The sequence below is a fragment of the Orcinus orca genome, chromosome 12, assembly GCF_937001465.1.
Source record: "Orcinus orca chromosome 12, mOrcOrc1.1, whole genome shotgun sequence".
Lineage (NCBI taxonomy): Eukaryota > Metazoa > Chordata > Mammalia > Artiodactyla > Delphinidae > Orcinus > Orcinus orca.
Window position 1 is genome coordinate 59,829,218 of NC_064570.1, and position 23,996 is coordinate 59,853,213.

Consider the following 23,996-nt stretch of genomic DNA (forward strand, 5'->3'; position numbering starts at 1 on the left):
TGCAGGAGAAAAATCACATAACCGTGCATACTGGTGCCATTCATGGTCCAATTTGGGTAATTGAAATTCATTGTTAAGTTCCCAGTAATGGCTTGGAAACTTTACTACTCTCCTCAAACCTTCTAACCCATCTCTAGCCAGTTTTCTCTTTATTCTTTTTTTTTTAACATCTTTATTGGAGTATAATTGCTTTTCAGTGGTGTGTTAGTTTCTGCTTTATAACAAAGTGAATCAGCTATACATATATCCCCATATCTCGATTCTTCTAGTGACTTCTCAACTCTTCTTTATTCTCACCTTCCCTCAACTCATCCTCTCATTTATTTCCCTTCCTCTTCTCACTTCACCATTATTCTCTACTACCTCACCTCACATTTCTCTCTTCAGCCTCCCCATTTTGCCATTTCTACCCTTTGTACCTCATCCTTTTTTTCCTCTGAGAAAGTTAAGCTGGCATCTAATGGCTTATAAAGAAAATTCTAGGAAAAAATTCATATCATAAAGCTGAACTTTATTTATGGAGGTCTCACTTGTAAGAGTCTGTTAACCTCACCTGTAGGTCTTTTTTGTAGGAATTTGGGGATTTAGAATTCCCAGTCATGTCCTAGAGATATGGTGAGCCAACCTGTTTGGAATGCTTGATGTGATTTGGTTATAAGCTTCTCGTATATCAGTTCTGGGTATCTTTTACTAATACTTTGCTGACTCATAATTATTGGTGAACTGATTTTTTAATTTTTCCTTTAACCTTTATTTTAATTATAAAAGGCCAGATAATTCTTTACCTGGATTTTAATTGCTATGAACATTTATAGGAAAGTTAAGGATGAAGGCTTAAATGTAAGTGATGTGTGTGTGCATGTGTGTGTGTAGAAAGAGAAATTATGTTTATTTTTCAAAATCTGTATTATATAAAACTTGGAATGCTAAATCATGTTTTCCCTTATTTATAGGCTGTTGGTATAACTTACGGGAATCTGCCGACACTTTCTGATAAATCTGCCATGGTCACAAAGTCCTTAGAATACCTTGGTGAAATATTAAAATATATAAAACCTTATTTGGGAAAAAAAATGTCCAGTGCAGGTCTGCAGCTGACTTATACGATAATGGGTATGTATTCCTGACATTATTAAAACTTCCCTAGGTTGAGCCTATAGTATCGTGATGGATAGGAATATACTAACACACTAGCTAAATCACTGCTGTCTGTACAGTCTTAAGAATGATCTGAAAGACAGTGATTTAGTTTAAAATAATTCATGTTGGCTTTCAAGTGTATCTCTGTCTTGCCCCACCTCCTTTCAGAACTTTTCTTGTTATGCTTGGTTAATATTAAAATTCATTATGATCAATACAGAAAATATACCAACTCCAGTTTGCTACCAATAGTCTGTTTTGAATCACTAACCTTGTGAATGCCTGCATAATTAAAATGGACCTTTTTTCAGTGCTTACCTATGCTTTGTTAGAATTTAAAACATCAGAAAGCCATCACTTTCTTCTGTTTTTATGGTCTGCTCTGTATGAAGGAGGTCAGGAAAGGATTTATTACAGCGCTAAAGATACATATGCTTCAAATCTTGTTTCTCACAATACTATGTTTTCTTCTTTCAAAAAGAATGTGTCTGTTCTATAACAACAGAGTTCATTCTTCTTTAGGAAGTCAGTAATTTGAATATCTTTGTTCACTAAAACCATGTTGCTAACCAAAACTAGGGACTGGATAAAGGGAAATGAGAAGGATTTCCTTAGAAGTTTTTATACAGAATTTAAGGGTTTTTTTTTTTTTTTCTCTGTGGCCAAAACCTTATATCTGTTCCCTTTGATCTTGTGAACATATGAATAAACCTGATTTGGGCTGTCTGAAACCTTTTATCTTTGTTGTGAAAGATAAAGGAGAATGTGAAAATGTGTAAATATGGATGATGTAGAATGTAGTGAAAGCAATAGTAGCAATTCGGTCATTTTAATTTTAAAGAAACTTAAATGAGAATTTATTATAAATTTAATTTAGTAAGATGTAGATTAATATGTATTTCAGCATTTAAGCTTTTTTTAAAAAAATTTTATTGGAGTATAATTGCTTTTCAATGGAGTGTTAGTTTCTGCTTTATAACAAAATGAATCAGCTATACCTATATATATATATCCCCATATCTCTTCCCTCTTGCGTCTCCTTCCCTCCCACCCTCCCTGTCCCACCCCTCTAGGTGGTCACAAAGCACAGAGCTGATCTCCCCATGCTACGTGGCTGCTTCCCCCTAGCTATCGGTTTTACATTTGGTAGTGTATATATATGTCCATGCCACTCTCTCACTTTGTCCCAGCTTACCCTTCTCCCTCCTCGTGTCCTCAAGTCCATTCTCTAGTAGGTCTGCATCTTTATTCTATATTCCCGTCCTACCCCTAGGTTCTTCATGACCTTTTTTTTTTTTTTTTTAGATTCCATATATATGTATTAGCATACGGTATTTGTTTTTCTTTTTCTGACTTACTTCACTGTATGACAGACTCAAGGTCCATAGCAGTTAAGCTTATAATTTATTAGTTGCTATTAGATTTTTGCTAAGCTAAATGTATGATTTCAGAAGTATGTCTGTATTTTACAAAATATGTGATTGTCTTATCAGGAGCTGCAGAATCATTTGGATTGGTGATACATAGACCCGTGTCAAAAATTCTCCTTATGAAGAATTGAGGGCCTTCTTTGTTTTGTTATATGGTTGAGTTTTTGATTTAGTGGCAGGTGGATACTGTATTCTTTGCCTTTGTCTAGATCTCAGAGACTGGGAAAAGAGTACACTGCTACAGTGTTACCCGTTTAGTCAGCAGAAATTAGGAACAGATAATTTACTGTCTTCTACATGTACAAAGTTTAGAACAAAATAGAGAAAGAGCAAATATAAACTTTTGAGAGTTAGAACCTCTTCTAGGTGTGCTGGTGTTGGAATATCACATCCACCTGAGGGAAAGAGAGCTAACCATGGAAACACTGTGCTTTGCTCTCCTGGCCTGCTCCTCCCTGAGGATGCCTCTGCTTTTTGCTTGCAAGGCTGCTAGTGGGAGGTGCGAACTGTTGACAAAACCCCTCCAGATTAAGGTGTCTGGGGTCTTCACTGTAGCTAGGTGATTTCTGAGAAAACAGGATTGATCTCTCAGTAGTATCTTCCACTTTCCTCCTGTTTATATCTTTTTTTTTCCCCCTCATTCTTTATATCTAATTTTCCTGTTTCCATGCCTTTCCTTTTGATCATCCTTCTTTCTTGGGATCATTCATCCCCTTTGGTCTTTGTAACTGAAATTCTACCCATGATCCTTCAGGGTCCAGCCCAGGAAGACCTGCTCTCCCTGACTGTGCTTCATCTGTCCTTCTGCTCTGACATTTTTTGTAGTTTACCACTTATTATAATTATCTGTCTACTTGGTGCGCCCCCACGAAAATTTAAACTTGCTTATGGTTAGTGGCCGTATCTTTAGAACTTTTTATTCCCTTAGTCGTATTGTATTTTGGACAAATAAGAACATTTAATGAGTTTATTTAGTTCATTTAGTATGTCAGGCACTGGATTGGGAACTGAGGATACAGTGGTTAAAGAGCTTCTCCATTGTAGAAGATGCCATATACTAAATAAATATTTCTGGAACTTAATTATTTTATAAACCTAGCTAATAGTACATAATGCATTTTGTAATATTACTAAATGAGCAAAGTTACTTTCTAACTATAAATACATCTAAAAATATATATTGTAATGATCCCAATTCTTTTTTTTAAGGCTTAATATATACATAGAGTAGAAAATAAGTTAATATGTAAGAGTTCTAGTGTGATCCAACAGCACATTAAAAGGATCATACACCATGATCAAGTGGGGTTTATTCCAGGAATGCAAGGATTCTTCAATATACGCAAATCTATCAATGTGATACACCATATTAACAAATTGAAGGAGAAAAACCATATGATCATCTCAATAGATGCAGAGAAAGCTTTTGACAAAATTCAACACCCATTTATGATAAAAACCCTGCAGAAAGTAGGCATAGAGGGAACTTACCTCAACATAATAAAGGCCATATATGACAAGCCCACAGCAAACATCATCCTCAATGGTGAAAAACTGAAAGCATTTCCACTAAGATCAGGAACAAGACAAGGTTGCCCACTCTCACCACTCTTATTCAACATAGTTTTGGAAGTTTTAGCCACAGCAATCAGAGAAGAAAAGGAAATAAAAGGAATCCAAATCGGAAAAGAAGAAGTAAAGCTGTCACTGTTTGCAGATGACATGATCCTATACATAGAGAATCCTAAAGATGCTACCAGAAAACTACTAGAGCTAATCAATGAATTTGGTAAAGTGGCAGGATACAAAATTAATGCACAGAAATCCCTGGCATTCCTATATACTAATGATGAAAAATCTGAAAGTGAAATCAAGAAAACACTCCCATTTACCATTGCAACAAAAAGAATAAAATATCTAGGAATAAACCTACCTAAGGAGACAAAAGACCTGTATGCAGAAAATTATAAGACACTGATGAAAGAAATTAAATGTTACGCAAATAGATGCAGAGATATACAATGTTTTTGGATTGGAAGAATCAACATTGTGAAAATGACTATACTACCCAAACCAATATACAGATTCAATGCAATCCCTATCAAACTACCACTGGCATTTTTCACAGAACTGGAACAAAAAATTTCACAGTTTGTAGGGAAACACAAAAGACCCCGAATAGCCAAAGCAATCTTGAGCAAGAAAAATGGAGCTGGAGGAATCAGGCTCCTGGACTTCAGACTATACTATAATGCTACAATAATCAAGACAATATGGTACTGGCACAAAACAGAAATATAGATCAATAGAACAGAATAGAAAGCCCAGAGATAAACCCACGCAAATATGGTCACCTTATCTTTGATAAAGGAGGCAAGAATGTACAGTGGAGAAAAGACAGCCTCTTCAATAAGTGGTGCTGGGAAAACTGGACAGGTACATGTAAAAGTATGAAATTAGAACACTCCCTAACACCATACACAAAAATAAACTCAAAATGGATTAAAGACCTAAATGTAAGGCCAGACACTATCAAACTCTTAGAGGAAACCATGGGCAGAACACTCTATGACATCAATCACAGCAAGATCCTTTTTGACCCACCTCCTAGAGAAATGGAAATAAAAACGAAAATAAATAAATGGGACCTAATGAAACTTCAAAGCTTTTGCACAGCAAAGGAAACCATAAACAAGACCAAAAGACAACCCTCAGAATGGGAGAAAATATTTGCCAATGAAGCAACTGACAAAGGATTAATCTCCAAAATTTACAAGCAGCTCATGCAGCCCAATAACAAAAAAACAAACAACCCAATCCAAAAATGGGCAGGAGACCTAAACAGACATTTCTCCAAAGAAGATATACAGATTGCCAACAAACACATGAAAGAATGCTCAACATCATTAATCATTAGAGAAATGTAAATCAAAACTACAATGAGATATCACCTCACACTGGTCAGAATGTCCATCAGCAAAAAATCTACAAATAATAAATGCTGGAGAGGGTGTGGAGAAAAGGGAACCTTCTTACACTGTTGGTGGGAATGTAAATTGATACAGCCACTATGGAGAACAGTATGGAGGTTCCTTAAAAAACTACAGATAGAACTGCCATACGACCCAGCAATCCCACTACTGGGCATACACCCTGAGAAAACCATAATTCAAAAAGAGTCATGTACCAAAATGTTCATTGCAGCTCTATTTACAATAGCCAGGACATGGAAGCAACCTAAGTGTCCATCAACAGAGGAATGGATAAAGAAGATGTGGCACATATATACAATGGAATATTACTCAGCCATAAAAAGAAATGAAATTGAGTTATTTGTAGTGAGGTGGATGGACCTAGAGTCTGTCATACAGAGTGAAGTAAGTCAGAAAGAGAAAAACAAATACCGTATGCTAACGCATATATATGGAATCTAAGGAAGAAAAAAAAAAGGTCATGAAGAACCTAGGGGTAAGACGGGAATAAAGACACAGACCTACTAGAGCATGGACTTGAGGATATGGGGAGGGGGAAGGGTAAGCTGTGGCAAAGCGAGAGAGTGGTATGGACATATATACACTACCAAATGTTAAATAGATAGCTAGTGGGAAGCAGCCACATAGCACAGGGAGATCAGCTCAGTGGTTTGTGACTACCTAGAGGGGTGGGATAGGGAGGGTGGGAGGGAGGGAGATGCAAGAGGGAAGAGATATGGGAACATATGTATATGTATAACTGATTCACTTTGTTATAAAGCAGAAACTAACACACCGTTGTAAAGCAATTATACTCCAATAAAGATGTTAAAAAAATAAAAAAGCTAGTGTGGCTCTCTTTGAATTGTGGGGGTTGTTCCCCACAAGTTTTCTATATTTTCAGCTTTATCAGTAAATAAGTCATAGTTTATAGCCAGGAAAAATACTAGGTTTCTTACAAAGCCACTCTGTGTATTTAAACCTTTCTCAAAGTTTTTTTAGTTAAAAATTTTCTTTTTCTTTGCATTATTAATTTCCTACACATCCGAACGTTCTTTGCTGAAAATTTCAAAGTAGGGGCTTGATATTGCAGTAAAACAAATATGTCATCTCTACTTTCTCTGAACTCATAAAACTTAAGGTCTTCAGCCAAGTGTTTTAACCATTGCACAAGATAAAATACAAGGGTAGATGATGCATTTTGGGTTGAAAGTTCCTTGCTCTTTGTAAGTTAATACCTGTGTGACTCTTAAGAGTGATATGAATCATTTCAAATGTTGGTGGTGATGGCAGTTCGTCTTACTGGTATACTAATGTTGCTTAGAATGTGAGCTTTTCTTACATTGCTGTCATTCTCAAATTTCTCACTCACTGAAAGAATGAGAAGCCAGCATTATTTAAAATATTGCTAAGTGAGCATTGTGTTTCTTTATGATTGATTATTGTATTTCCTTTTACAACAGAAGATTAATGTTGCTGTTTGTTGTTCTTAGAAATGATTATTAGTTTGGTTCTTTTTTTTAAAAAACATCTGTATATCCTTCTATAAGCATATTTTTGTTTTCCTTCAGAGCTTGAATTTTAAACTTTTTGTTTTATGGAAGTGACTTTGAATTTTATCATCTTTTTTGCTTTTCTAAGATGGAATAAAAGATAACAGTTTATGCAGCACATGTACCATTGCTGTTTGGACAAGTACTTAATGTTCTCCTTTTAAATTCATATTTTTCAGTAAAGGAGACCTCAATTGCAGTAATATACTCTAAAGGAAAGTATATATCTGCTCTTAATTACTTTATTAAACAAAAGGTGCTCATTTGATAAGTTTTACTATCATTAAATGTAGCAATTGACAGACTCCCATCATCAAAGCAACCATAATATATTTCGTGTAGTAAAGAAGTCTGTTTCTCTTCTTTTTTTTTTGCGGTACACGGGCCTCTCACTGTTGTGGCCTCACCTGTTGCGGAGCACAGGCTCCAGACGTGCAGGCTCAGCAGCCATGGCTCACGGGCCAAGCCGCTCCGCGGCATGTGGGATCTTCCCGGACCGGGGCACGAACCCATGTCCCCTACATCGGCAGGCGGACTCTCAACCACTGCGCCACCAGGGAAGCCCTGTTTCTCTTCTTTTGAATCAAAATTTAAATTCATTTTTTGCTCATGTTAAATAACTGAAACTTATAAAAACTGAAGTTCCAGGAGGTTAAGTGATTGCTTCAAGATGTTACAGCTAATCATTTTTCCTGCTTTAACAATTAAATTTAGTTATACCTCTTCTTGTTGCAAACTGGGTTGAGACAGCCTGTAAATTAAATGTAAAATATGAAGAAATAAGGGTATCAATAAAATGGAGAGTAGTATGATGAAACCCAGGGAAAAGTGAATATATACATAAAAGCATAATATATGACCTTACAGTGTTCTTAAAGTTGAACTATAAATTTGCCTCTGAGTTTCCTAGCAACCAAAGCAAAAAGAGAGATCTGGTTAATTGCAACATTCAATCTATATATTCACATAATGTATAACCACACATTGTGTGTATGTATTAAATGCCAGTTGCTCAGGAAATGTATGTTTTTCTTGGCCCAGAACTCAGAGAGTTGTCTCTTTAGCGAAATACTTGGCGTAAGTCTTTTGACTCTTAATACATGTTTCTTCCTATTGCCAACTTTAACTTGGTCCTACGTGTTATAAATATACTTTTTTTCAGTGGAATGACAAAATTTTCTGGTTAGAAGATAACCATAATTTCTCTTACTGCTCTTCTGTGTTAGGAACTCTTGTGAAATCATGGGCACAGATCTTTGCCACCTCTAAAGCCCAAAAATTACTATTCAGGATCATAGACTGTTTACTGCTGCCACATACAGTATTACAGCAAGAGAAGGAGCTGCCTGCACCTATGTTGACTGCAATTCAGAAGAGTCTTCCTTTGTATCTCCAGGTATAGTAAGGGTGCCTACTTAAAAGTTAAAAAAAAAAAAAAATTGACACCTGCCTTAAAACAGTTTACTAATTGCAGGTATCAAAACCATACATTGTAATCCTAATGTACATGTGTGATGTTGCACTTCCATTGAACAGGTTTAAAATTTCTTTTGGTTTGGGCTCTGAATACAAAGATGGAAGAGGTAAAAGCTCCATCCTCAAGAAACTTAAAGTTGAGAGAAGAGACCAACCAGCAGAGACACTCCCAGCAGCGTGCTCAGTATTTTCCTTAGAGGCCTCAGCTATCCGTCAGCCAGACGGGGATGAGGAGATGCAAGAGAAGATAGCTGTAGTAAAGGATATTAGGTGTTAAAGAGCAGAGAGGGTAGGAGTTGAAGGACTGTACCTGTCAGAGGGAACAGCATGTAGAGGGCATAATCTATAAGAAATATGACACATGGGGAAAAAGCAAATAATTCTGGTGTGGCTGGAGGCTCATACAGGAGGGGCCACATAGTGAAGGGTTTTGTGTGGCATACTAAGAAGTTTGGACTTGTTCTTGTAATACATGGGGACTGTTGATGGATTTGGGGCAAAAAAGTGGGAGTGACATACCATATTTACATTTTTAGAAAGGTGATTCTGGTCAACGTTTAGGTTGGTGTGGAGGTTAGATTGGAGACTTGGAAGGTAGTGAGTAGTTCATTATCTGAAGGTTTTGAACTAAGGCAGTGGGTATACAGGTGCACAGCAGATTTTAGAAACATTTAGGATCTCCAGTCACAAAGTTGCTGAGTATGTGCTGTAGAGTAACAGAAATAGAACACTTCCTAGATTCCATGGTGGCTGCTTATGTCAATAGCAGTGTGGAGTGCTTGCTCCATGCAGCCCTCTGAAACCAAAACAGTCCACTTAATAAGAATTCTTAAAAACTTCCTAAGTTGAAAATTTTGGTAAATTATCCATTTGGCAGAACTGACTTGGAGCTATATCTTTAATTTCTTAAAGGTATAAGCTCTCCTCTTCAGAATTTTTTTTAAAATATCCATTTATTACTTTATCTTCTTCTGATATAACATGCTTTTCCTCAAACAGAGCTTTTCCTCTTCTTCATCTGTCTTCTGTAGGGGTGGGGGAGTCCATTGTTTTTTTTTTTTCAATTGTTATTCAAGTGCTTATGTTTTTAACAGCTCTGTGCTATTTTTCATTAGAAATACTTTCAAAATCTCCTATTGGGTAAATACCATTTAAAGTTAAAATGGAGACATGACAGTCATTTCTGATTATTTCTCTGGAAAAACCACATTGTGAATCACAAAGTACCAAATTATTAATGAACTTTTAGAGCATAATTTGTTGCTCTGTTGGTGATTATTTAGTAAAATGCAATATTTAGTAATATTAACAGGAAAGAATTTTATTTCTCAGGGTGTTGGTTTGTTTGTAAGTATCAAATACTGCAGTCCATATGAAAGTATCTCATTAACTTCTATATAAATAGAAGGGATTAAATCAGCAGACATATAACAAGACATTGTGAGTTCTGTATGACCTTGATCAAACTCTTAACTTCTCTAAACCTCAATTTCTCCAGCTGTAAAATCAGAGATAAAATAACACTAAGTCAGTGGGGCTGTTTTTTGAAAAATTTAAATGGAATAATGAATATAAAGCATGTGGCACAGTGCCTGACATACAAAAACCTCAAAATAAATTGTCATTATTCTGAGTCTTAATCTTCTGCATTTCTCTCCTTTTGTTATTTTTTTAAAATTTATCACATTTCTTAACATTGAAAATTTTTAGCCTACATTTTATAGTCTTACTCAGATAAAATGAGCAGTACCGTAAGTTTAAAAATAGACTAAAATGTATTTTATAACTTTGTAATACATATATATGTAGCTGATGAGTGTGGTGGTGAAATTTTCTAAAGATGAGAGGCAGAAGGAAGCTTCATCTGTCTTCCTACTCTTCTCCCCTGCCTCCTCTGGGTGTGCCCCCAATACATGTATGCTTGGTTAGGTACCGCTGCATAGGTGTTACCCAAGGTCAGCTGCTCCCTGAGCTTCATACAAACATTACCTGTTGATGATGGAAGTTGTTCTTGTTGATTGTGATAAGTTACAAATTCTGATATAAATGCTTGGGACAAAATTAGTAACTTCCTAAATCTTTTTTTTAACTTTACCTTTTAGTATTTCTCTCTCTTTTTTTTTTCTCCTGTAGGGCATGTGTATCGTGTGTTGTCAGTCTCAAAATCCAAATGCCTATTTGACTCAGTTACTAGGGAATGTTATTGAGCAGTATATCGGGCGGTTTCTTCCAGCTTCACCACATGTTTTAGGTCTTGGACAACATCCTGTTTTGTTGGCATTGAGAAACTCAGCCACTGTTCCACCGATGTCATCTCTAAAGAAATGCATTGTACAAGTCATAAGGTACATCTAAATATTAAAAATAGGTGGTATTTACAATTTATTATTCTCTATAAAAAAATAACAAAGCATCTCAAAAGTATTGGCAATCCTTAGGATACTGAGTTTAGACACTTTTTTGAGAAGCATTATCTAAGAATTTACCAGAATGACTTGTCAACCTAAGACAGTGCTCTTTATATTGCTTGTTTTCTCTATGTAGCTATTATTTTTCTTATACATGTCCCAAAGATATATATATATTTTCATCAGATAAACACTAATTGTATTTTGTACTGTACAAAATGAAGTAATTGTATTTTATAAAAGATGGTTAAGTGAAAAGATAAATGCTAATATGAAAAAGGAAGCAATATGAAGTCCTATTTTTGTTAGTCTACTCTGTCTTAATAACTCAGTTTATTAGGCAGATGAATCAATGAAACTTCTTAGGTTTTCTACTAAACTCCAATATCTTTTAACTATAACAGTAGAAATTATCTTTTTTTTGTCTTCATGAGGTATTTAGCTTCACATGAAATTAGTTTTTAAACTTTAAGATGCTGTGGTGATATAGATTATTCTTGTCTAGTTTTCTTTCCTGTGTTTTTAATGATCTGATAGCTTTAATGTTCTGATGTTATCCATCACCTCACATGACAGAATCCCATGTCTAAGATCTGTTCTGCCTTCTGACCTTTTCTGTGTGTTGCTAGTGTTCTGTTACTCAGGTTTGAAAGCTTTACATTCTTTGTTCCCTCCCCTTTTCCAGCCTTTGGCAAATGATTGTTTCCTTCCCTTTTCACATGTCTTTTCTCTTATCACATTATACCTGGACTATTGCCAGTGTCCTAACTACTTTCACTTATCTCTTGTCTTTTCTTCCAGTCCCACCTAAACAATTCCCCCAGATTACTTTTCCTAAAATATTGTTCCAGTATGACACTTCCCTGCCTTCAAACCTTTATTCACTCCTTTTTGACTTGTGGAATAAACTCCATACTCCTTAGCTCTCCGTGATCTGTCACTTAACTTTTCCAAATGTAATACATATGGCATCATATATTGTTACCAGCCCTATTGAGATGGGTTTAATTATCACCCCCCAAAATGCTTTACATCTCCCTACCTCACAGCTTTGTTCATACCATTTTCTCCATTAAAATGCCATCCCTCTGGGCTAAATACTACCTAGACTTTATGAGACCTACACCTAATATCTCAGTGTACCATGATGCTTCTTTCCTTCTTCTGGAGTCACGTGCTCTTGATGATTCAATTCACAGAATCATGATATTTTTGCCTAACTTGTGTCTGAATTTCCAACAAGATTATAGTACGCTACCACTGTGTTTGAGACATTGCATAGGTAATTTTAGTACAAACCAAACGACAAGTGCTGCAGTGAAATCGAATCCTTAAGGTCTTAAAGTCGTTAAAGCCCAGTGTTTAGGATCTTGGCTACTTTCCTTGGCTTTCCTATTTACTTTGTATACAGTAAAAAATGTTTTTCTTATGATTTCTAGTTGAATACCTAAACACATAACAATTCCTTTTTCTGTCTTTTTAAACACTCAGGAAAGAAATAGAGATTGCCTCCTATGACTTCCTCTATTCCAAGCTTTTCTACTCCTGGAGTTCCCCATCTTAGGGCCTCTTCTACTGAATTCCTAAGAATTCTGGGATTATCTTTCAAAGCACCTGTCACACTGTATTATAAGTGTCCTTTTTTTTTTTTTTAATCTAACTTTTCCACTGAACAGTGAACCCCATGCTTTCAGAAACCATATTTTATACTCTTGTTCTTAGACTTGTACCTGGCACACCATGTACTAAATAAATCTTTTTTCTAGGCGTTGGGAATTCATTATTAAACAAAACAGATAAAAAGCCCTTGCCGCTCAAAGAGTGAATGAATTTTGTAATATGTAATGTTTGTTGGAAGTCATTGTATAGAGTAGAAATGATGAAGGCATAGTTCTGCCCTTAAGGAATTTATAATCTTTAGTGATTTCTGTGCCCCATTTTGGCAAATTATTATTGCTTTGCAAGTATATTTAGATGTCTAGCTTAGATTTAGCTATATCTGACACTTATTCATATTGTCTTGACTTTTTAGAAACTGAACAATTTTCACTTTATTCACTTAAAAAAAGTATACTGAACACCTGTTATGAGCTGAGACCTGTTCTAAGAGGTAGAGATACAAAAATGAATCAGATAAATTATCTTTATGACCTCTGTTGAGTTCGAATGCTAAAAATTGTCCTGCTTTAAGAGAAGATATTATATCCTAAATTACCTCTCTGATTCTTTTACTTCATAAGGGAAGGAAGGAGGTAGGCTGGAATGGGAAGATGATTTCTAGTATAGTCCTCTTATTTATTTGGAAAAATAAGACCCCCCTTCAAATCCCTAAGTAAATAAATATGAGGAGAGAATCTTTACGCAAATTTGACGTTAGAGAAAATGTTGCATCATTGAGGAGCTGATAGAGGAGATCAAGCTTATATTACAAAGTTAGATTTTTATTAGATTTTGATTAAGTGTATTAAGTATATTTTAAGACCAGGTTGCTTTATATTTTGTTTGTATCTGTATTCTGCTTTGGCCCTTATAGCACGCCAAAAGGATGTGCAGTCATTGCTTCAAAAATCTTAGGTTTGAAGAAAACACGGTAAAATATACATACTTTTTAAAAATTGGGAGCTAAAATAGGCCAGTATCTTTAAAGTGTATGACATTTGATTCTGCTCTATTAAAACTTTAAAGAGAAGGAAAAATAAAATTATGCTTCTTTTCAGGAAATCCTACTTTGAGTTTAAAGGATCCTTGCTCCCTCCTCGCTTAGCATCCATTCTGGCCTTCATCCTCCAACTTGTTAAGGAAACTAACACTGATGTTTCCGAGGTTGAACTGCTCCTCCCAGGAGTATTAAAATGCTTGGTGTTGGTCAGTGAACCTCAAGGTTAGTTCGTTTACGAGTTTGTGTTTGTTATACTTTTATGTTCACAAATTAAGAGTGTATTCTTTCCTATCAGTTAAATCAACATTTACAAAAATATATGGTTATTTTATATCAGTTTGATTATATCATGGCTAAAGAACAAACTCCAGCCAATAGCTGAGGTTGGGAATGATAAAATGATTAAAAACTGACATGTTTCAGTCTAGTTGGTTTTTTTTTTCCTCCCAGACAAATAGTTTAAGTTTATTTAATTTTTATTCAATCAGACTCCAGTATTAAATGCAACTTATTTAAATATCAAGTGGTGAAGGGTCAGCATACTTTCTCCTATTCAGATTTCTGCTAGAATATGTAAGCTGATCTCTGGGCAAAGAGATCAGATCACTGATCCTTTCGTTTTCAGTCTCATCAGCCTTACTGCCAGTGATTGCTTTAAAATATTACGTATTTAGTCCTCCCTGTGAGTAGCATGCTTTAATAAGCTTATTGGTAATATGCAGAATAGTGGCTATAGTTCTATCCTGAAGGGGTTTTGTGTGTGTGTGTGTGTGTGTGTGGTACGCGGGCCTCTCACTGCTGTGGCCTCTCCCGTTGCGGAGCACAGGCTCCGGACACGCAGGCTCAGTGGCCATGGCTCACGGGCCTAGCCGCTCCATGGCATGTGGGATCTTCCCGGACCGGGGCACGAACCCGTGTCCCCTGCATCGGCAGGCAGACTCTCAACCACTGCACCACCAGGGAAGCCCCTGAAGGGGTTTTTAGTATAAATAGGATGGGGTCCATGTGTGTGTGTTTGTTTGTGTATTTGTCATTATAACGTGATTGTTTGGGGCAGGCTTCTCACATGCTTCTACCTAAGTACTTCTAACTACTGTGATAAGTGAGTACAGTGTATATCCTAAAGAATATGAGGGCAGAAAAGTGGTAGCTGAAAGCTCAAACAGCTCTTTGAAATGTTCTGTTTTATCTCAAAAATTGATGCATATTTTGTTTTAATCCACATTATTTTGATGTTTAAAATGTTCATCTCTGCTTCCAAGCTTGCTTTTGTGAAAAATGTTGTATTATGTTAATATAAAATACCCTTACTTGATAATAACACCTCTTCAGTGAAGAATATCCAGAGATAGACCCCAGACTCTTCTTTAGAAATTTTCCCTTTTTGAAAACGTTTGCATACTTCTAATTTCAGTGAAAGCCTGTTGTATTATACGGTACAAAATATGAGACAGAGCAGACAGTATAGCATTTTAACTAGCCCCTTGCTTCATTGAGAGTAATATTTATCACGAAGGAGATCAGGGTTTCGGAGGGGAATTTTGCTGCTCATCTCTAGCTAGTGGTGCATCGCATGTTCCAAATAGAAGGCATACAGAATGCTCTGTGTCCACATGGCCGTCTTTGTAAGTGGAAGAAACACTGTTAAACACAGGTTTGTGTTATTGGCTCAGAGAAAATTCTGACTCTCCTTGTAGTCTCAGTGTTTAGAAGGACAGTGTGTAAAATCGTAGAAAAGTAGTGTTACTAAATGACACAGCAGTTCCATTCCTAGATACATGTCCAAGAGTATTTTAAACATATGTCCACTCAAAATACCTGTACATCAGAGCTTCGGGAGTTCCACTTCCAGCATGACAACATGAGGAGCTCTGCAGCCCTGCTCCCCAGAAAAACTGGTGAAAATTATTTAAAAGAGGGCATTTCAATTTTCTGGAAGTGGTCCTGAGGGTACAAAACAAATGGAGAAACATTATTTGAGAAAATATACTGAAGTCTTGGTAGGAACAGCAAGTCTTTGATATTTGAACCAAGACTACTCCCTTCTCTGCTCCTAGCTCAGTAAGATGGAAACTTTGCTTTAGACTGGTAAATTAAATAACTAGAGTTCCGTCTCCCCACAGCTCCCAGTAGGAGGACTGTCTTCCTGTGAGAGGCAGGATATCAGTGTTTCTCATTCTGCCTCCTAGCTATCTGATGGTAAGGCTGTATTCCAGGGGAGTGTGGGTGAGAAGTGGGGCCTTCATTCTTCCATTCAGCCCCCACTCGTGGGATGGGTACACTATACTGACTATGGCACCAATGAGAATACTGGGGCACTGATTGTCCTTGCTCCAGTTTAGAAGTGGAGATTCCATGCCGAGAGGACCTGCGGCTAATACCCCTCCTTCCAGAAGCATTCAGCACCTATAGTGGGTATGTCACTCAGAAAGTAGTGGACACCATGGTCCCTGTCCCCAGCACCAGAGCTACACCTCTGAGTTTTGCCTGGGAGTGGGAGAAAACCATAGAATAGAGAACTCTGAATCTCTCCCAAAGGAACTGACTTGCAACAAAGTGTGAAAAAGTTCAACCTTGAGGGTGCTGTCAAAAACAGTGGAGTTTGTGGTTGAAAGGCAATAGGTGAGAGAATGATAGATTTATTGGAGGTATAAGCAGATGGTTGCACAATTCTGTGATTATATTAAAAACCATTGAATTGTGCATGTTAAATGGGTGAATTGTATAGTATATAAGTTATATGACAATAAAATGGTTATTTGTTTAAAACACTAAAAAAGGATAACCCAGTTTTTTAAGAAATGCTCAGTTCAATTAAAGAAATAAAGATGACATATATTCTTTTAAAAACCCTGTACACTAATGCTCATTGCAGTGTTATCCATAATAGCCCCAAAATGGAAACAACCCAAATGTCCATCAACTAATGAATTGATAAGCAAGATGAAGTAAATCCATACAGTGGAATATTATTCAAACATGAAAAGGATTGAAGTACTAACACATTCTATAACATGGATGAACCTTAAAACATTATGCTGGATGAACTTCCTTCAAGATGGCGGAAGAGTAAGACGTGGAGATCACCTTCCTCCCCACAAATACATCAGAAATACATCTACATGTGGAACAACTCCTACAGAACACCTATTGAACACTGGCAGAAGACTTCAGACCTCCCAAAAGGCAAGAAACTCCCCATGTACCTGGGTAGGGCAAAAGAAAAAAGAAAAAACAGAGATAAAAGAATAGGCACAGGACCTGCACCAGTGGGAGGGAGCTGTGAAAGGAGGAAAGGTTTCCACACACTAGGAAGCCCCTTCGTGGGCGGAGACGGGGTGGCGGAGGGGGTAAGCTTCGGAGCCACAGAGGAGAGCGCAGCAACAGGAGTGTGGAGGGCAAAGCGGAGAGATTCCCGCCCAGAGGATTGGTGCCGAGCAGCACTCACCAGCCTGACAGGCTTGTCTGCTCACCCGCCGGGGCGGGCAGGATCTGGGAGCTGAGGCTCGGGCTTCGGAGGTCAGATCCCAGGGAGAGGACTGGGGTTGGCTGCGTGAACACAGCCTGAAGGGGCTAGTGTGCCACGGCAGCCGGGAGGGAGTCCGGGAAGGAGTCTGGAGCTACCGAAGAGGCAAGAGACTGTTTCTTCCCTCTTTGTTTCCTGGTGCACGAGGAGAGGGGATTAAGAATGCCATTTAAAGGAGCTCCAGAGACAGGCATGAGACGCTAAGGCTGCTGCTGCAGCCACCAAGAAGCCTGTGTGCAAGCACAGGTCACTCTCCACACCTCCCCTCCCATGAGGCTGTGTAGCCCGCCACTGCCAGGGTCCAGTGATCCAGGGATGACTTCCCCGGGAGAAAACATGGCATGCCTCAGGCTGTTGCAGCGTCACACCGGCCTCTGCTGCTGCAGGCTCGCCCGCACTCCGTGCCTCTCCCTCCCCCTGGCCTGAGTGAGCCAGAGACCCCGAATCACCTGCTCCTTTAACCCCATCCTGTCTAAGGGAAGAACAGATGCCCTCAGGCAACCTACACGCAGAGGCGGGGCCAAATCCAAAGCTGAACCCCAGGAGCTGTGGGAACAAAGAAGAGAAAGGGAAACCTCTCCCAGCAGCCTCAGGAGCAGCAGATTAAATCTACACAGTCAACTTGATGTACCCTGCATCTGTGGAATACCTGAATAGACAACAGATCATCCCAAATTGAGGAGGTGGACTTTGGCAGCAACGATATATATATATATATTTTTTTTTTTTTCCCTTTTTCTCTTTTTGTGAGTGTGTATGTGTATGCTTCTGTGTGTGATTTTTGTCTGTATACCTTTGCTTTTACCATTTATCCTAGGGTTCTGTCTGTCCGTTTTTGTTTTTTTTTTTTTAGTATAGTGTTCAGTGCTTATTATTAGTGGATCTGTTTTTTTGGTTTGGTTGTTCTTTCTTTCTTTTTTTAATTACTTAAAAAAATTTTTTTTAATAATTATTTTTTGTTTTTTATTTTAATACCTTTTTTTTTATCTTTTTCTTTCTTTCCTTCTTTTTTTCTCCCTTTTATTCTGAGCCGTGTGGATGACAGGTTTTTGGTGCCCCAGCCAGGCGTCAGGGCTGTGCCTCTTAGGTAGGAAAGCCAAGTTCAGGACATTGGTACACCAGAGACCTCCCAGCTCCACATAACATCAAACAGCGAAAATCTCCCAAAGATCTCCATCTCAATGCCAACACCCAGCTCCACTCAACGACCAGCAAGATACAGTGCTGGATACCCTATGCCAAACAACTAGCAAGACAGGAACACAACCCCACCTGTTAGCACAGAGGCTGCCTAAAATCATAAGGTCACAGACACCCAAAAACACACCACCAGATGTGGACCTACCCACCAGAAAGACAGGATCCAGCCTCATCCACCAGAACACAGGCACTAGTCCCCTCCACCAGAAAACCTACAAAAACCACTGAACCAACTTTAGCCACTGGGGGCAGACACCAAAAACAATGGGAACTACGAACCTGCAGCCTGCGAAAAGGAGACCCCAAACACAGTAAGTTAAGCAAAATGAGAAGACAAAGAAATACACAGCAGATGAAGGAGCAAGGCAAAAACCCACCAGACCTAACAAATGAAGAGGAAATAGGCAGTCTACCTGAAAAAGAAATCAGAATAATGATAGTCAAGATGATCCAAAATCTTAGAAATAGAATGGAGAAAATACAAGAAACGTTTAACAAAAGACCTAGAAGAACTAAACAGCAAACAAACAATGATGAACAGCACAATAAATGAAATTAAAAATTCTCTAGAAGGGATCAATAGCAGAATAACTGAGGCAGAAGAATGGATAAGTGACCTGGAAGATAAAATAGTGGAAATAACTACTGCAGAGCAGAATAAAGAAAAAAGAATGAAAAGAATTGAGAACAGTCTCAGAGACCTCTGGGACAATATTAAACACACCAACATTCGAATTATAGGGGTCCCAGAAGAAGAAGAGAAAAAGAAAGGGACTGAGAAAATATTTGAAGAGATTATAGTTGGAAACTTCCCTAATATGGGAAAGGAAATAGTTAATCAAGTCCAGAGAGTCCCATACAGGATAAATCCAAGGAGAAACATGCCAAGACACATATTAATCAAACTATCAAAAATTAAATACAAAAAATATATTAAAAGCAGCAAGGGAAAAACAACAAATAACATACAAGGGAATCCCCATAAGGTTAACAGCTGATCTTTTAGCAGAAACTCTGCAAGCCAGAAAGGAGTAGCAGGACATATTTACAGTGATGAATGGGAAAAACCTGCAACCAAGATTACTCTATCCAGCAAGGATCTCATTCATATTTGACAGAGATATTAAAACCTTTACAGACAAGCAAAAGCTAAGAGAATTCAGCACAACCAAACCAGCTTTACAACAAATGCTAAAGGAGCTTCTCTAGGCAGGAAACACAAGAGAAGGAAAAGACCTACAATAACAAACCCCAAACAATTAAGAAAATGGTAATAGGAACATACATATCGATAATTACCTTAAATGTAAATGGATGAAATGCTCCAACCAAAAGACATAGACTGGCTGAATGGATACGAAAACAACACCCGTATATATGCTGTCTACAAGAGACGCACTTCAGACCTAGGGACACATACAGACTGAAAGTGAGAGGATGGAAAAAGATGTTCCATGCAAATGGAAATCAAAAGAAAGCTGGAGTAGCAATTCTCAGACAAAATAGACTTTAAAACAAAGACTATTACAAGAGACAAAAAGGACACTACATAATGATCAAGAGATCAATCCAAGAAAAAGATATAACAATTGTAAATATTTATACACCCAAGATAGGAGCACCTCAATACATAAGGCAAATGCTAACAGCCATAAAAGGGGAAATCGACAGTAACACAATCATAGTAGGGGACTTTAACACCCCACTTTCACCAATGACAGATCATCCAAAAAGAAAATAAATAAGGAAACACAAGGTTTAAGTGATACATTAAACAAGATGGACTTAATTGATATTTATAGGACCTTCCATCCAAAAACAACAGAATACACTTTCTTCTCAATTGCTCATGAAACGTTCTCCAGGATAGATCATATCTTGGGTCACAAATCAAGCCTAGGTAAATTTAAGAAAATTGAAATCATATCAAGTATCTTTTCTGACCACAATGCTATGAGACTAGATATCAATTACAGGAAAAAATCTGTAAAAGATACAAAGACATGGAGGCTAAACAATACACTACTTAATAACCAAGAGATCACTGAAGAAATCAGAGGAAATCAAAAAATACCTAGAAACAAATTACAGTGGAAACACAGTGACCCAAAACCTATGGGATTCAGCAAAAGCAGTTCTAAGAGGGAAGTTTCTAGCAATACAATCCTACCTTAAGAAACAAGGAACATCTCAAATGAACAACCTAAGCTTACACCTAAAGCAATTAGAGAAAGAAGAACCAAAAAAACCCAAAGTTAGCAGAAGGAAATAAATCATAAACATCAGATCAGCAATAAATGAAAAAGAAATGAAGGAAATGATGGAAAAGATCAATAAAACTAAAAGCTGGTTCTTTGAGAAGGTAAACAAAATTGATCATTAGCCGGACTCATCAAGAAAAAACCGAGAAGAATCAAATCAATAGAAATGAAAAAGGGGAAGTAACAACTGACATTGCAGAACACAAAGGATCATGAGAGATTACTACAAGCAACTATATGCCAATAAAATGGACAACCTTTAAGAAATGGACAAATTCGTAGAAATGCACAATGTTCTGAGACTGAACCAGGAAGAAATAGAAAATATGAACAGACCAATCACAAGCACTGAAATTGAAACTGTGATTAAAAATCTTCCAACAAACAAAAGCCCAGGACCAGATGGCTTCACCAGGCGAATTCTATCAAACATTTAGAGAAGAGCTAACAGCTATCCTTCTCAAACTCTTCCAAAATATAGCAGAGGGAGGAACACTCCCAAACTTATTCTGAGAGGCCGCCACCATCACCCTGATTCCAAAACCAGACAAAGATGTCACAAAAAAAGAATACTACAGACTAATATCACTGATTAACATAGATGCAAAAATACTAGCAAACAGAATCCAACAGCACATTAAAAGGATCATGCACCATGATCAAGTGGGGTTTATCCCAGGAATGCAAGGATTCTTCAATATACGCAGATCAATCAATGTGATACACCATATTAACAAACTGAAGGAGAAAAACCATATGATCATCTCAATAGATGCAGAGAAAGCTTTTGACAAAATTCAACACCCATTAATGATCAAAACCCTCCAGAAAGTAGGCATAGCAGAAACTTACCTCAACAAAATAAGGCCATGGATGACAAACCCACAGCCAACATCGTACGCAATGGTGAAAAACTGAAGCCATTTCCACTAAGATCAGAAACAAGACAAGGTGTTTCCCACTCTCACCACTGTTATTCAACATAGTTTTGGAAATTTTAGCCACAGCAATCAGAGAAGAGAAAGAAATAAAAGGAATCCAAATCAGAAAAGAAGACGTAAAGCTGTCACTGTTGGCAGGTGACATGATACTGTACATAGAGAATCTTAAAGATGCTACCAGAAAACTACTAGAGCTAATCAATGAATTTGGTAAAGTAGCAGGATACAAAATTAATGCACAGAAATCTCTTGCATTCCTATACACTAATGATGAAAAAACTGAAAGTGAAATCAAGAAAACACTCCCATTTACCATTGCAACAAAAAGAATAAAATACGTAGGAATAAACCTACCTAAGGAGACAAAAGACCTGTATGCAGAAAATGATAAGACACTGATGAAAGAAATTAAAGGTGACACAAATAGATTCAGAGATATACCATGTTCTTGGATTGGAAAAATCAACATTGTGAAAATGACTATACTACCCAAACCAATCTACAGATTCAATGAAATCCCTATCAAACTACCCTTGGCATTTTTCACAGAACTAGAACAAAAAATTTCACAATTTGTATGGAAACATAGAAGACCCCGAATAGCCAAATCAATCTTGAGAACGAAAAATGGAGCTGGAGGAATCAAGCTCCCTGACTTCAGACTATACTGTAAAGCTACAGTAATCAAGACAGTCTGGTACTGGCACAAAAACAGAAATATAGATCAGTGGAACAGGATGGGAAGCCCAGAGATAAACCCACACACATATGGTCCCTTGTCTTTGATTAAGGAGGCAAGAATATACAATGGAGAAAAGACAGCCTCTTCAATAAGTGGTGCTGGGAAAACTGGACAGCTACATGTAAAAGAATGAAATTAGAACACTCCCTAACACCATACACAAAAATAAACTCAAAATGGATTAAAGACCTAAATGTAAGGCCAGACACTATCAAACTCTTAGAGGAAGAGGAAACCATAGGCAGAACCCTCTGTGACATCAATCACAGCAAGATCCTTTTTGACCCACCTCCTAGAGAAATCAAAATAAAAACAAATGGGACCTAATGAAACTTCAAAGCTTTTGCACAGCAAAGGAAACCATAAACAAGACCAAAAGACAACCCTTAGAATGGGAGAAAATATTTGCCAATGAAGCAACTGACAAAGGATTAATCTCCAAAATTTACAAGCAGCTCATGCAGCTCATTATCAAAAAAAAAAAAAAATAGAAAAAAAACCCAATCCAAAAATGGGCAGAAGATCTAAACAGACATTTCTCCAAAGAAGATATACAGATTGCCAACAAACACATGAAAGAATGCTCAACATCTTTTATCATTAGAGAAATGCAAAGCAAAACTACAATGCAATATCATCTCACAGCGGTCAGAATGGCCATCATCAAAAAATCTACAAACAATAAATGTTGGAGAGGGTGTGGAGAAAAGGGAACCCTCATACACTGTTGGTGGGAATGTAAATTGATACAGCCACTATGGAGAACAGTATGAAGGTTCCTTAAAAAACTAAAAATAGAACTACCATACGACCCAGCAATCCCACTACTGGGAATATACCCTGAGAAAACCATAATTCAAAAAAGAGTCATGTACCACAATGTTCGCTGCAGCTCTATTTACAATAGCCCGGACATGGAAGCAACGTAAGTGTCCATCATCAGATGAATGGATAAATATGTTGCACATATATACAATGGAATATTACTCAGCCATAAAAAAACGAAATTGAGTTATTTGTATTGAGGTGGATGGACCTAGAGTCTGTCATACAGAGTGAAGTTAGTCAGAAAGACAGCAACAAATATTGTATGCTAACACATATATATGGAATGTAAAAAAAAAAAAAGTCATGAAGAACCTGGGGCAAGACGGGAATAAAGACGCAGACCTACTAGAGGATGGGCTTGAGGACATGGGGAGGGGGAAGGGTAAGCTGAGACAAAGCGAGAGAGTGGTGTGTATATGGATATATGTACACCACCAAATGTAAAATAGATAGCTAGTGGGAAGCAGTCGCGGAACACAGGGAGATCAGCTCAGTGCTTTGTGACCAGCTAGAAGGGTGGGATAGGGAGGGTGGGAGGGAGGGATATGCAAGAGGGAAGAGATATGGGAACATAAGTATATGTATAACTGATTCATTTTGTTATAAAGCAGAAACTAACAACACCATTTGTAAAGCAATTTTATTCCAATAAAAATGTTTTAAAAAAAACTGTATGAACTTCCAGTTATAGGATGAATAAGGTCTGAGAATCTAAAGGATAGGTTAGAAACTATAGTTGATGATAACACTGCATTGTATAATCAAAAATAAATAAATAAAATTTTTAAGTGAAAAAAAAACAAAAACAAAAAAAACATTATGCTGAGTGAAAAGAAAGCAGTCACATAAGACCACATGTT

General features: G+C 37.3%; 1 protein-coding gene across 6 annotated transcripts in view; it reads left to right on the forward strand.

The window, feature by feature from the left end:
* Nucleotides 1-23,996, forward strand: part of MMS22L (MMS22 like, DNA repair protein) — a 171,843-nt gene that overhangs the window by 112,706 nt on the left and 35,141 nt on the right. For 5 of the 6 annotated variants that reach the window (XR_007470410.1, XR_007470411.1, XR_007470408.1 and 2 more), the window contains exons 19-22: nucleotides 954-1,113; nucleotides 8,322-8,491; nucleotides 10,705-10,916; nucleotides 13,697-13,860. Coding sequence is in view for 2 of the 6 variants with exons in the window: in XM_004264796.4 (XP_004264844.2) it covers nucleotides 954-1,113; nucleotides 8,322-8,491; nucleotides 10,705-10,916; nucleotides 13,697-13,860 (706 nt within the window). In the remaining 4 variants the exon portion in view is untranslated. Of the gene's footprint in view, nucleotides 1-953; nucleotides 1,114-8,321; nucleotides 8,497-10,704; nucleotides 10,917-13,696; nucleotides 13,861-23,996 lie in introns of those variants that run through there. The other variant, XM_049695132.1, reaches the window with a different exon arrangement.